This window comes from Anopheles bellator, chromosome 2 (assembly GCF_943735745.2).
Source record: "Anopheles bellator chromosome 2, idAnoBellAS_SP24_06.2, whole genome shotgun sequence".
NCBI lineage: Eukaryota > Metazoa > Arthropoda > Insecta > Diptera > Culicidae > Anopheles > Anopheles bellator.
In genome coordinates, this window is record NC_071286.1 from 19206851 (window position 1) to 19221408 (window position 14558).

Here is a 14558-nt window from a genome sequence, read left to right on the forward strand (position 1 = left end):
ATGATCGATTTGCAATGGTGAAATAAGCGCCCGCTGCGGTCCGTGTTCGAGTCGTACGCCGTTCGTCGAAACGAATAATACAGTTGCGTGAAAAGATGGCTGTGCAATTGGACACCAGCGGTAAAGATGATTTGAAAACGCAAATAACTTCCCCCGAAGGGGACTACCGATTAATGACGCTCTCGGAGTACTCCCGGCCGAACCGCGTCGGGTACCAGAACAATCAGAACAGTCCGCAGGTTCGCGTTTCGATCGTGTCACTGCCGGCCCCACCGCCTCCCGCGATCGGCCAGCTGGCGGCCGGAGCAGTTCCCAACAACACCAGCAACAGCAATATCGCCCTCACCAAACCTCAATCCTTTGCGAACGGCCTGGAACACCAGACAACACCCGGATTCAGCGCGCCGGTCGGTGGTGACCGAATTTGTTTCAATTACGGAAAAGAGCTCTACGTATACTCCTACCGGGGAGCCAAAAAGGTAACGATTGCACCCCCAACAGAGTGGCTATGTCAGGCCGACGGGAATCGCAAAACGGCTTAACGTTGTGTAGGTGCAGGGCGGAGACGCAATTGGAAGAACGGAGCACCAAAATAGTTACGTTAGAACTACCTTGTGCCAACACCCAGTTCAGGTTTTTGCAAAGTGGCAACTAACGGCGTGGCGAATGGTTGTGGAATATTACATCGACATTGCTGCTCGCGCTATCGATTTGTTGCCGTAAATTATTATCTTTGGCACCCGACATGGATGACATAATGCCTAGTTCTGCTGCTGGCGAAGCATGTTTGTCACCTGGGAAATTATCCGATTCACTTCTTCGCTGGAAGGGTTTTCATTATTGTTCTTAAGGTACCAGGAGGAGTTTATTCAATCATTACAAGATCAGTTCCTTTGTGTCGTTGAACGTGAAAAAACATCGATCATAGTAGCCTTTGAATTGTATTGAATGCAAATGGCAGGATGTGATTGGCTCAGAATTTCGAAGTGTTGACCGAAGTAGCATCCTCAGCGTGGACAGTGAATATAGAACCATTTCCACCATATACTTTCCACAGGCAACGGACCTCAACAAACCGATAGACAAAAAGCTGTACAAAGGTACATCGCCGAGTTGCCACGATTTTAACGGAACTGCAGCAACATATGAGGGAGCTCCGCTACTGGTCGGCTTCAGTACAGGGCAAATTCAGCTGGTCCACCCGGGACGCCGAGAACAGGGAAAACTATTCAACGAAGAGGTAACCAAGGGAACCACTCAAGCAATCTTGCGGTATCAAACCTAATCTCGTCTGCTTATCTTGTTTCGCAGAGAAATATCGACAAAACTAAAGTTACCTGCCTCAAGTGGATACCGGGATCTCAGAATCAGTTTTTGGTGTCTCACGCCAGCGGCTGTATATATCTCTATAACGAGGAGCTACCCTGCACACCGGCCTCTCCGAGCTACCAACCCTACAAGGGCGGTGACGGTTACATTGTGTTCGCGAGCAAGTCGAAAGCAACGAAGAACCCGCTCTACAAATGGTGCTTTGGTCAGCACGAAAACGCCAGCATTAACGAGTTTTGCTTCTCGCCGTGCGGCCAGCATCTGGCCGTTGTCTCGCAGGACGGCTTTCTGCGCATCTTCCACTACGAGCGCATGGAGCTGGTAGGAATCGCGCGTTCCTACTTCGGGGGCTTCCTGTGCGTTTGTTGGAGCCCGGACGGCAAGTATGTGGTGGTAGGCGGTGAAGATGACCTCGTGACGGTGTTCTCGCTACACGAACAACGGGTTGTGGCGCGAGGGCAGGGTCATCGGTCGTGGGTATCGGTGGTTGCTTTCGATCCGTACACCACCTCATACAACACCCTTGATGGGGATGATCTGTCCGAGGAGGAACTATCGTTCGGAGAGCAACGCGGTTCTCACCATCAGCATCACGCCTCCGGCTACTGCCATCCGGATGGCGGTGCGAATGCAACGAAGCAGCAGCAACTACCAACGGCATCCGTGACGTGCGACAAACTATCGGCACAGAATCGCCTGGCCACCTGCTACCGGCTCGGTTCGGTCAGCCAAGACACGCAGATATGTCTGTGGGACATAACGGAAGACGTGCTGAGGCAATCGTTCGGGCGTGTCGTCAAGTCGGCCAACCATACCGGCGTGAAGTGAGTATTAGTTCTTAGTGGAGATTCAATCTAGTTCTAATTCTCGGGTTTTGATTTAACCACAACTCCCACAGGGATGTGATGATGAACGGTATGACGAATGGAATCGGTGAGACAAAGATGGACAAGTTCTGCGTTGGCACCTCCAAGGGCAAAGCCGGCGGAGACGATACGGTGGACAATGCTAGCTTTAAACCGCAAATAACTCCCACGTTGGGCTTAATCGGTAACAGTAGTGCGTACAGCAGTACTGGCACCATCAAACCGATCGGTAATACGTACGGTAATTTGAATTGTGATGATAAAGCTAATAGCGACAGTAGCAGTGATAAAGAATCGGTTGATAGTAAAATTGTTAAACGAGCCAACAGCAGCGGCGGTGATGGGGCCGTAGCCCCGTCCGAGGATGCCGGTGGCAGCGGCACAAAGGCCTCAACGACAACGACGGTGGGTGGTGGCAAGAAGGACAAGTCCTCCGGTAAAGGGGGCAGTGACTCGCAGAGTGGCAGCGGCGGCCAGCATTCCAGCACGTTCAATTCGATAACGCAACGCTTGACGAGTCTTAGCTTTGGCAATAGTGGTGGCGCCGGTGGCAGTGGCAGTAGCGCCAGCAGTGGCAGCGGCAGTAGCTGTGATAAGAATGACAAACCTAGCAAGGCGGCCGGAGGCGGCGGCGGCGGCGGCGGTGGAGGCGGCAGCAAACGCAGTATCATAACGATAGGCAGTAAAACTTTTAGCAACAGCAGCAATAGCAATAGCAACAGTCTTAACAACAATCATGTTCTAAACAGCATAAACAGTAATAATAACCCCGCACTGTCCACCGGCTCGCCGTCGGGAAGTGGTGGCAGTGGCGGCGGAGTGTCGAGCACCCTGAGCGCCCTCATGAGCTCGTCGCTGACGAAGAACAAATCGGGCGGTGGTGGCGCGAGCGGCAACACCGGCGCCCTGCTCGGGTCGGGTGGGTTTGCACCGTGCGGACGGATTGCTTCGTCGTACGATCCGATGAAACTGATCGGTACGCCCGCCTGTCCCCGCTACGACGACTGTCCAGTATTAGAGCCGCTGATCTGCAAAAAGATTGCCCACGAGCGGCTGACGGCGCTCATCTTCCGCGAGGACTGCTTTCTCACCGCCTGCCAGGATGGTTTCGTGTATACGTGGGCGCGGCCGGGCTTTTTTGTAAGTAGCTCCTCTTCGTCAGCGGCCATCTTGCGGGCCGCGGCGGCAGCCGCAGCAGCACGTCCGACGGATCTGCCGCTCCCCTGAGCCCGCACGGCGGACGGCGGTGGTCCGACGGCCGCTGCGTGCTGGCTCACGACCCTCGCGAGAACCTTCGCTCCATTCCGACGATTTTGTGACACACGGCTTATTTGCTTTTCTTCTTTTTTTCTCTCTCTCGTTCTTTCCCTCTTGTTTTCCCTCACTCACCACATCACCATCCGCGTGGGGGACCTTGCAGAATATTCCACAGCATTTATCTTCGACACCTTCGGCACCACCAGGGGGAACGGTAGTGTAAATATTTTAAGTTAATATTGAACGTTCACAACAAACCAGCAACCCCCGTCCTACATCCACAGCTCTGTCCCACGCCTCCCCTTTCCTCACCACGCAAGCCATCAAACGCTCTATTACATGTTCTTTATGTTGCGGAATAAAACATTTTAATATCCGTACCAGTAAGTAAAGAATAAGTACGTAAACTATCCAGAACCGTGGCTCCCTTTCTTTCGCCTTCAACAATAGCATCCGATCGTGTTTCGTGAGCGAACCGCTACGAGTTGCCGGCAGGAAGACAGAGTCATATAAGTTCCGCACATTGTTGCGGTAGAGATTGCTTTATATGGACTGCAGTAATGTTACTTTTGTTTATAACAAGGATAAAGAAATTCAATATTCTATGATCAATCTTTCATCACCCGTCGTTGAAACAGCCGCTATCCGTTGGTGGTAGTACCCTTCATCGCTCGCCTTAACCGATTGTTCTGCAGACGGCGCAGCGCTTCCTGGCGCTTCTGTTCTATTATGGCCTTTATTTCTTCCTGTGACATGGACGACGTCTCGCCACAGCTACCTGCTCGGGAGAAGAACGTTAAAACCGTTACCAAAGACGCTGGTTGCACCTCCTACCTATTAGGATCCTTACCTTCGGGTGGTGATTTTGAAGCACTTTTTTGAGCTGGCTGTGACCGCGCATTTGTGGTTGTGGCTGTGTTCAATCTGGAGGCAATCGTCCGACTAGAAGTGGCCACGTCGTTGCCCGGCAACACACTATTCGAACAAGATGACTCTTGCGAACTGTTGCGTTTCACTTCCGCCATCAGAGAAGCCTGCACAAGAAACCCGTCCATATCGGAGTCATTCATTTCGGATGGAATACTGTGGCGTGTGGGCTTGGCCTTCGTCGAACACTCGCCGATCGGTGGAGACGACGCCGCGGCCTGCGGTGATGTTGTTTTGGTAATGTTTTGCTCAGCCGTTTGACTTGCTTTTATCAGCATGCTGTTGAGTCGGGAATCGTCGAGTCCAGCATCGAGCGAATCGCCGTTTTGTGCATCCTCGCTCCCAGCATCGATGACGGCATCTTGAAAGAGATCGTCATCACTGTCGGCGGTTCGCTCTGGTGACTGTTTCTCAATAATCTCATTTGCATCAATAAGCACAACGCTTTCTGGCGCATCAAGCAGGACGTCCGATGTGTCTGACGCTTCGGAAACCTGTCCGCACTCGGCCGGTTCCTGATTTGCGTCTAGTGGCTCTGGTAAGTCACCTAATTCTTCCATGTTCTCCTTTCCCATCAGGAGGTTAAGCTTGGAGATGAACTTGTTGAAACCCGTCGCTTTCTTCGGTATGGCACACGGAGATTCGATATGTATGATTGCTTTTCTGGTATGGACTTTACTGATGGATTTCTTCGTGTCCGCTCGGAGCAGCCTCGGTTGGCCGTTCAGACGCTGCGGACTGTTCCACTCCCACGACACACCGTTGATAGCATGAAAAGCGTCCTGTGTGAAAGGAACCACGGGCGAAAAGTCGCCTCCCTGTGATGGAGAAACTTCGTAGCGTTCCTCATTGTTTGACTGATTGTCTGAACTCGGTCTAGCTGCTCTCGCTTTCCGGGATGGTGTGAGTCGCAAGTTCGGTGATTTCGCGACGCCTGAAATTAGACGCTGATGATGGTAGCATGTAAAGGCAAACGGTCCCTATAGCTTACCATCTTTTCGGTTTTCTGATGCTAGACTTAATCTGTTTTTGCGACTAGTCATTTCACCGTTTACTTATCGATGGTTGAAAATAACAAAACAATCAACGAGTCCGCGCGATTTACGGTTGTTTTGATTTCACCGGTATAAATGGAATCGTTTGTAACGTGTGATTCAATTCTTCACAATCTTTCTGCTCAAACCCCGCCGCCAGGGTAGCTTGTGGGAACTCCTGAAGTATGGCTTATAAACATGTTTGACTGACATAACAGTGAGGGCAGACATTTTGCCGAACGCGTGATACGCGTTGATGAAAAAGAGGCTGTTTAATTTTTTGTTTCAATCATAGCACCTCTGAAAATTATGAACCATTTCTTTGAAGCAATTTATTTTCCATTTGGAAAACATTGTAGACTGTGGCTAAGGTTAAACCTTCTCGAGACGGGCAGGCGTTCACCGAACAATCCCTTAAAGCTACAGCATTGAGCCCTGCACAATTTTATTATGACAAACGTCAGCCAGCAAGTTAAAAACTGGCAAGTTGGCTTTTTAGTTAGTGGACTCAATCGCTCAATCGGATACAGTTTCTTCGTTTGGCCATGAATTTCAACGCTCAAAGCGGACCCGATGGCCGAGGTAAGCCCAAATGTTACCATCTCAAGCACCGTGGACTTGCTACTGATCGGTTTCCTACCAACAGCTCATCGGTCACTCTCGAAAAAACCGAAACGAGTCAGCGATGTTAATGCCATGGGTTCATCCATCCCGTATCCCCAGATGACATCACAGATTCCCAGCAACCAGTACATGGCCAACGATCCCCAAATGCCTCAGTATATGAGCAATGATCCTAACGATTGTAAGTGGCAGCTTATCTTGGATTTGACTATCGATTAACCCGTTCAATCTTTGCCACTCTGCTGCAGTTTACGGTCAGCAACATTTACCGCAGGCCCAACCGGCTTACGGATACATCCCTCCGCAGCCACAGCAACCACAAATGAACATACCTCGACAGCCAAATCAACCGCTTGTGCCGGAAATGGGTGGTGGTGCGCAACAGTTTGCCATGTTCCAACAACCTATCGTGCAAGACATGGCCATGCAGTACGGCCAGAAGCTGGCGGACCATGGGAAGGAGATTGTCCATAGCCAGATTGAAAAGTATTTACCAACATCCAAGCTGAAGTACTACTTCGCGGTCGACAACAGATACGTGATCAACAAGTTGAAGATCGTCTTCTTTCCTTTCCTCCATAATGTAAGCAAAGCTTGAAAAGAGTCGACAAAGCTGCCTTCCGAACAGACCCAGTAACGTATTTGCTACTCTCTTAGGATTGGAGCATGAAGTATGACCATGAAAATCCGGTCCAACCGCGTTGCGATATTAATGCACCCGATCTGTACATCCCAGCTATGAGCTTCATTACTTACGTCGTGCTAGCCGGCATTGCTCTAGGTAAGTGATCTTTCGATTGATTATTGCATCTTCCTGATTCTCCTTTCCGATATAAATCTTTTCCTCAGGGGTGCAAAAGAGATTTTCCTCGGAGCAACTCGGAATTCAAGCGTCGAGCGCCCTGGCTTACAGTATCTTTGAAATGGTAATCTACACGCTGACCCTGTACGTAGGAAACATCTCGACCTCGATCAGTACGTTCGATCTCCTGGCCTTAACGGGCTACAAGTACACGGCAATTGTATCCATTGTGGCCGCTAGTATACTGCTGAAGCGCATGGGATACTACATAGCACTGATCTATTCGTCCGCAATGTTGGCACTGTTTTTGGTGAGCAAACGGCGGCGCCTTAATGGGTGCAACTGGCCGCTATAATGTTGTTTATTGCCTCTCACACTCTATTCCAGCTACGGACGATGAAGGCCAAAGTTCTAGCAGAACCGACGCACGCCGCAGCCTCCGTCGGATATGAGCCGTACGGGCAGCAGCAGAACGACCATCAGGCAGGGCGTAAGCGTAAGCTCTACTTCCTGTTCATGGTGACCGGACTGCAGCCTGTGCTGGCGTTCTGGCTCACGGTACATTTGATCGTGGCCGACACGGTGCCAAGCGCATAACGGGTCCCCGCATGACCCTTCTTCGATACTTTGCCCCCCGTGGAACGACAATTGATGGAGTATGTGAAAACACGTTAAATGGTAATAAAATGTAAGTCAATTTGGTTTTTATCCTCTCGAAAACGTGTTGCTAGAAACTCTTTGTGCCTAAATCTGTTTCTATTGTGCGGACAGCTACAAAAAATAAAAAAAATATTGCCAAAGAATGATCAGTCGGGTATCGAGCGATGTGCAGAATCCGAAAAGGGGCACAGTAGTCTGTGGGGCTGCTCCGTAGAAACTATGCGGCGCTATGGCGTTGTCCGTCGGAACAGCAGCACCCTGCAGTGGGGGGCTTCCCGTGCGTCCCTTTCAAAATCAGGCATTCTTTTAGTCGAACATACATTCCTCTGCGAGTGAAGCAACATATTTGGGGTGCATCCTCCACGAAGCACTTAACCTGTTTCGTTCCTGCGAAGAATCAATCCGAGCGAAAGGAATTGCGCTATGAACGGGGAAGAGGTCGCGCTTGACGAAGGCCAACGACTTCAGCTTCCAATCTCGGTCCGCATCCTTACCGTTGGGTTACACACCCCACTGGCTGACCGTTTCGTCGAAGGGTGGAGATCACCGGCCCGTGAGGACATTCTTGAGTAATGAAAAGCTCAGCTGTAATAAATGTATTGTGCCGAAAGTGCCCATAAATCACCGAGACCGAGAAAGGGGACAAAGCACGCCGACACACGCACGCACTTGGCCAACGAGGTACCATGCTGGGTCACCGTGTAACATGGCCACCAGCGCCGGAGGCGGCAAGTAACAGGTATGCTGGCCATACGGTAGCGGCCGTGCCGTACCGTACTGCGCGTGCGCCTGCGAAGGGAAAAGTTTTCCTGCCGTTCGTGCCGATTTTCCGCTCCCGTACCCGCCGCCGTGGAGTCCCCCGGGTTTGGGGGCCAAGGCTTCGAGGCGCGTAGAAAGCTTTTCGCTCGCAGTCAATCGTCGCTGATTGTCGCGTTTGGCCGGTTTTAGGTGTCGGAGCGGTTTCCACTGCGGGACCATCACGGGGAAAGGATCCAGGAGTTAGTGACGGTGCCGTGAAGTGCTAGAGTGTGTCCGTGGCTCGTGAGAATCCCGCCCGCCTTTCCCCGCCGGATGGCTTGAAGGGCAGTGCTACGTCACATTCTTCGCTGCCCCACAGTGCGCCACAAGCGAAGTGACGCACATCCCCCGTGCTCGGAAGTTGCTAACAGCTGCCATAAGCCGAATGGGAAATGATTAGCTCAATCGATAAATCTTGCGGTTAACCGAGCCAAGCGGGTCGTAGCGGTCGGTGTGTGCTTTGTGCGCTTATAGTTTGGCTTTTCTCACGCTCGCGGCTGCCAGGAGACCCAGTGCCGTTCTCGAACCAAGTGGCGCAGCGGAGAGGTCATAAAAACACACCGCGGCGGTTCCGTCGCGTGCCTGCCGTTTCGAGATGTTTGTCAAAATCTGTCTAGTGGCACTGTTTGGCATTAGCTGTGCGGCCTTCAGCGGTGCCATACCGAGCGTGGCGGGACACAGCAGGACCACCTCCGGTGGCGATGTCTTCACCAGTTCCTTTCTGGTGCGCTTCAGGCGCAGCGTCGACAAGCAGCTGGTACACGACATTGCGTCCCGCAACGGGTTCCAGAGCTTGGGCGAGGTAAGCGAATGCTGAAGGAGTTCCGTCCGGAGGGCGGGTGGCGGTGGACCGAAGGATAACACAATAATCCCACCAACGTCACGTCGTGTTTGAGCGCGCGCGTGTCTGTGTTGTGTGCATCTGTGTGTATGGTTGTTAGTTGTTAGTGCCCTCGTCAATGCCAACGAAAAAGTGCCGCTCTGTGTGCTGCGAAGAGTGGTGACCAATCGCCATTACCCTTTCGCTCCACCGTGGGGCACCAACACATATGGTCCCCGCCGCCCCGGGTGCAGTCGGAAAAGCTTTCGCATTGTGCGCTGTTCGTTTTGTGATGTGATGGGAACTTTACTTTCAGCTTCCGGGCAGCAATGGCAAGGAGTACCACTTCAAGCATACCACCCTGCCGCTGGTTCGCACCAGGCGAAGCATCTCCCATACGCGCGTCCTGAAGAAGGAGCCGCTGGTAAGTGAAACAGGCGCTCCGGATGGGGCGGAAGACGTAACCGCAAAGGTTCTCCGCCTTCAGCTTATGCATATTTATGTTGCTTTCCATTATCGGCCTGCCATTAGCATTGTTGTTGTTGGTTCCCAAATACGTCTTCGGTCCCGGGTGCAGCAACATACGAACGCCCGCCGGCCGTCTTCGTTTGCATTTACGTCACATCCGACCAGTCGGAGGCCCCGAAGATGAGGGGCTCCGTTCGATCTATCGCTCTTTAAGGTCCGCGTGCGAGTGACGCGACCTCCTTTTATTCAATCACCTCCTTGCGGTCGCCATGTTACGGTTTGATGAGATTTCATTAAGGACGCGCGCGTGGACGGCCGACGAACGGCAGTAACGAGAGCTACGGGAAAACAAGACGAACGTTCATTGAGTTGCGGACAAGATTGGAATTGGAAAAGCGACCCTTTTATGCTATTTTTATGCTCAGTTGTAAACCAACATTGTTGCACAGATACTCCGGAAAGAGAACGGGAATGAATGATTTGTGCGATTCGACCAGAAATCGGACGATCTAAATTCGGAAACAAAGCTCATTAACATTCTCCCAGAAAAAGGAGAAAAAACGACTGCCTACATCGCAGTAGCTAGGGGCTGTTTTGGAACGTTAATTAAAACAGTGCGATTCGCGCAAAGGTACAAAGTAAGCGTTGACGGGTTTCGAAGGTTTAAATTCCAATACCCAAAAGCTGAATCGGAGCCAGGAATCTGGTTTATTTTTAAATTCACCGATCTTCGGGATTCAGGCTCCGGCGCCGGTGACGAGTGTCCTTGACTCACAACGTGTGCCCTGGATTGATAGGAGCAATCGTCACATGTTCGGTGGCGACAAGATGCGGCTCGAGAGAGATTTACGATTTACGGGTACCCTCTGGCCCGGTTTCGCCCAAAAGCACAATCTATTTTGGGCCCACGTGAACCGGTGCAAATGTATTCTTCGCGCTAACACAAGTTGCGGGTCGCGTTATCCTTTTTCACGCTTCTGACGCACACGGGCAGGCCGGAGATTGCTACTGCCGAAGGTTTGCGCGAATCCGTAATTAAACTAATCGTTCGGACTGGAGGACGGGCAGGAAGCGATTAACCCGGGTGGGGGCCTACCAGATAACGGAAGTCTGATAACTACCTCCAGCTGCGGACCGATCAATACCTGCCGGATGCAGCCGGATGTTGGACGGTATCCTCTGCTTGTCTCCGGCGATAGTGCCAAATTTAGCACCGTTTAATTTACGATCGCCCGGAGCAGAATTGCTTTTAGGTCTTGCAGATAATGAGCGCTTACAATTATTGCTTCAGCTATCTTTATTTATGAATAAAAGAGTTATGAAAAATGGCGTAAACTAAAACTAAGGCTGAATTCGGTTAGCAACCGAGCAAAAATGGCTTAATGAATGAAATTAATGGAACAACATTAATATGCGAGTACATTAAAGGTCCCACGACACAATCGGTGCAGTTCATCGATCGGCGCAGTCGATCATTCGCTCGATGCCCATCATAAACAGTAAATAGTTTGATTGTAATGAACGTTCGGTTTGGTTTCAAAATCCATCTTTCGGCGGACCTAAAACTAGTTGTAGAACACAAAAACATTACTGCGAAAAGACATGTTCTCCCACAATCCCCGCGGGGCACCGCGGGTTCTCTGGTAATGGAAAATATTAAATTAGTTTTCAAAATGCGCAATATTAAGTTTAAAATCTCCGCCGGCACACCATGTTCCCGGAATGCCCTCGGAACGACTGAAGTTCGCAAGGGGCGCATAAAGTTAAACGGCCGTAAAAAAATCTCTTCATAAATGGAGTCGTAAAGCGCTCCGAGACCGAGGACACACTCGTCCCGGAGCTCATTCCGCTGAAGTGGTTCGGACTGTGGTGGATCGGAGTGAGTTGCGGTTTCCATTCCACCTTCCGTGGCGGATTCATAATTGTTTCGCTGGCGGGATTTTCGCTCGAAACGAAAATGACGCACATTCCGTGTGCGCCTTCGTCCGCAACTCTCCGCTTTGCCGGAGATAAATGGAAATATTATTTTTAATATTTTAGTTCAAGCGAAAGGAATATAAATAAAGCGCTGTGACGGCGTAAATGTCACCGGTCGCACTCACCGACGCAAGCCCTCTCGTTCCCAGGTCCACACAGCCATACAGCAGGCCGGATTCAAGCGCGTTAAGCGTGGCTTCCGTCACGCGGTTCCACTCAACTACATCCCGGATAAGACGCCGTACGGAGGTGAGAACATTCCGACCGACCCGTACTTTCCCTTTCAATGGTACTTGAAGAACACCGGTCAAAACGGTGGCAAAGCCAAGCTCGACCTCAACGTGCTGGCCGCGTGGGACCAAGGGATTACGGGAAAAAACATCACAACGGCCATTATGGACGACGGTGGGTTATGAAGGCTCCATGCCGCCCGCGGCTATTATTTAATAATGCTTCTTACCTTCTCGTTTTCAGGAGTCGATTATATGCATGCCGACCTAAAGTTTAACTACGTACGTATCACTGGTAGGAGGTAGGAGGAGAGGTTTGGCGTATTCTCATCGTTTATACTCTCTCCGGTTCTGTTGCAGAATGCCGAGGCTAGTTATGACTTTAGCAGCAATGATCCGTTCCCCTATCCACGGTACACGGATGATTGGTTCAATAGGTAAAAGGCGTAGGGCGTTTCCCTGGAGTGGCAAATCTCCCTAACAACTCTTTTCTCCGGCAGCCATGGCACGAGATGCGCCGGTGAAGTGGCCGCCGCCCGCGATAACGGCATCTGTGGCGTTGGGGTGGCGTACGACTCGAAAATAGCCGGCATCCGGATGCTGGACCAACCGTACATGACCGATTTGATCGAGGCGAACTCGATGGGGCACGAGCCGCACAAGATACACATCTACAGTGCGTCGTGGGGCCCGACGGACGATGGTAAGACGGTCGATGGACCCCGCAATGCTACGATGCGTGCGATCGTACAGGGTGTCAACGAGGGCCGGAACGGTCTCGGCAACATCTACGTGTGGGCCTCGGGAGATGGCGGCGAGGAGGATGATTGCAACTGTGATGGGTACGCGGCCTCGATGTGGACCATTTCGATCAACAGTGCGATCAACGACGGCCAGAATGCACACTACGACGAGAGCTGTAGCTCCACGCTGGCCAGCACGTTCAGCAATGGCGCAAAGGATCCCAACACGGGTGTGGTAAGTTCCGGGTGCATTGTAAAAAAAATGCTTGGAGTAATGCTTCAACTCTTTCTGGTCCGGACTAACAGGCAACGACCGATCTGTATGGCAAGTGTACGACAACGCACTCCGGAACGAGTGCAGCGGCACCGGAAGCGGCCGGAGTATTTGCGTTGGCACTGGAAGCAAAGTGCGTACCGTCGGCGGTGAAGGAACTCCTCTTGGACCTTAAATCACATTTCGGTGCCATTCATCTATCCACAGTCCAACGCTTTCGTGGCGGGATATGCAACACTTGACGGTGCTCACATCGAAGCGTAACTCACTGTTCGATGCCAAGAATCGGTTCCACTGGACAATGAACGGTGTCGGGCTAGAGTTTAACCATCTGTTCGGGTTCGGAGTGCTGGACGCGGGCGCAATGGTTGCACTGGCGAAAAAATGGCGAACGGTCCCTCCACGGTATCACTGCGAAGCCGGTGCCATCACGCAGCTACAGTACGTCGTTTCGTGGCGGATGCGGTGACGGAATTGTAAAAGGCACTCTCCGTTACCCCTTTCAGTCAAATATCACCCTCCGGCTCACTGTACTTGCCCATCAAGACGAATGCCTGCAAGGGAACGGACACGGAAGTGCGATACCTGGAGCACGTGCAGGCCGTCATCACCGCGAACGCCAGTAGGCGTGGAGATTTGGAGCTGTTTCTGACATCGCCCATGGGAACCAGGTAAAGGGGGGAGCGCGAGATTGAACCAAAGCAGGCGTAGCATCGTTTATGTGTCTTGTCCGTAGATCAATGATACTGAGCAAGCGGGCCAATGATGATGATCGTCGTGATGGGTTTACCAAATGGCCGTTCATGACGACACACACTTGGGGTGAATACCCGCAAGGAACGTGGATACTGGAGGTGAGCTCAAGGGACTTTTTTTGCGGCCACACAAACCTAATTCATGCTGACTGCATGTTTCTCGTCCTCCGCCAGGCACGGTTCAACTCAAAGGAAAGTCGCACCGGTTGGATCAAGGAATTTTCGCTCGTGCTACACGGCACGAAGGATCCACCGTACCAGACCCTGTCGCCGGCCTCGCCACACTCCAAGCTAGCCATTGTAAAGAAAGCTCACGAGGATAAGGATGGCAACTGAAGCCATTCTGCGGTTCGCGGTACCACATTATACTAGTAGTACGTGTGACGATGCCAGGACCTGATATCGTTACACCTATAGATATATACATACATATATATATATTTATACATATGGATGTTTGCAGTATTTATGTTATGGGGTTCGCTGAGAATTCTTATCTAGTGCAGCTTTCCATCGTCTATTATCGAACCACCACAAAAAGCGGAGCGCAGAATAGAATCCAACACGCAAGTTCCCGGTCTAGAATGCAGCATGAACTGGCACCGATCCCGTTTCCTACCGAGCCTCCTAGAACACCATCACCCAAAAGAACACCGCAGCGACGGCGGGCACGGACAAAACGCTAAGAACCACGTGTCTCTGGCTGGACCGGTTCTGATTGTTGTCTAATTATACCTATTCGAAACTCTGTTGCACCTTCCGTTGATGGTTATGGTTCCGTTTGACCCATCTTTTGGCTCGGATCACTCGTCCGTGGGGCAGATTAATTTGTATATAGTGCGTATAAAGTACAGTGCTTCTATATTTACCGAAAAACACGTTCGCCAGGGCTGGGTTTACCTATCTGTGCTGCTGGCCAATGGAAGCGAGTTTTGGCGATAATACATACAGTCCACCGAATCTGTCAGCAACAGTAGCAGCAGCACCAGCAGCA

At 51.4% G+C, this 14558-nt stretch overlaps 4 protein-coding genes across 4 annotated transcripts; 3 read left to right on the forward strand and 1 right to left on the reverse strand.

Annotated features, from left to right (window-relative positions):
• LOC131209379 (WD repeat-containing protein 20) lies at nucleotides 1–3804 on the forward strand. Its single transcript, XM_058202435.1, has 5 exons — nucleotides 1–479; nucleotides 1058–1240; nucleotides 1312–2153; nucleotides 2228–3335; nucleotides 3616–3804. Exons 1-5 carry the CDS (start codon nucleotides 96–98, stop codon nucleotides 3673–3675), a joined length of 2577 nt encoding a protein of 858 aa, XP_058058418.1. The 5' UTR covers nucleotides 1–95; the 3' UTR covers nucleotides 3676–3804.
• A 276-nt stretch (nucleotides 3805–4080) lies between these two features.
• LOC131211096 (uncharacterized) lies at nucleotides 4081–5422 on the reverse strand. The gene is made up of 3 exons (XM_058204449.1): nucleotides 5371–5422; nucleotides 4303–5313; nucleotides 4081–4230 (listed from the first exon to the last, which is right to left on the reverse strand). The coding sequence occupies exons 1-3, from the start codon at nucleotides 5420–5422 to the stop codon at nucleotides 4094–4096; spliced, it is 1200 nt and encodes a 399-aa protein (XP_058060432.1). The 3' UTR covers nucleotides 4081–4093.
• A 480-nt stretch (nucleotides 5423–5902) lies between these two features.
• On the forward strand, nucleotides 5903–7634 carry LOC131209377 (protein YIF1B-A). The gene is made up of 6 exons (XM_058202434.1): nucleotides 5903–5995; nucleotides 6060–6218; nucleotides 6286–6620; nucleotides 6695–6818; nucleotides 6887–7149; nucleotides 7227–7634. Exons 1-6 carry the CDS (start codon nucleotides 5959–5961, stop codon nucleotides 7434–7436), a joined length of 1128 nt encoding a protein of 375 aa, XP_058058417.1. The 5' UTR covers nucleotides 5903–5958; the 3' UTR covers nucleotides 7437–7634.
• Nucleotides 7635–8509: 875 nt separating this feature from the next.
• LOC131212941 (neuroendocrine convertase 2) lies at nucleotides 8510–14543 on the forward strand. Its single transcript, XM_058207036.1, has 11 exons — nucleotides 8510–9099; nucleotides 9434–9541; nucleotides 11712–11967; nucleotides 12037–12074; nucleotides 12153–12229; nucleotides 12293–12770; nucleotides 12842–12942; nucleotides 13017–13250; nucleotides 13316–13480; nucleotides 13546–13663; nucleotides 13739–14543. Exons 1-11 carry the CDS (start codon nucleotides 8893–8895, stop codon nucleotides 13898–13900), a joined length of 1944 nt encoding a protein of 647 aa, XP_058063019.1. The 5' UTR covers nucleotides 8510–8892; the 3' UTR covers nucleotides 13901–14543.
• Nucleotides 14544–14558: the final 15 nt, after the last annotated feature.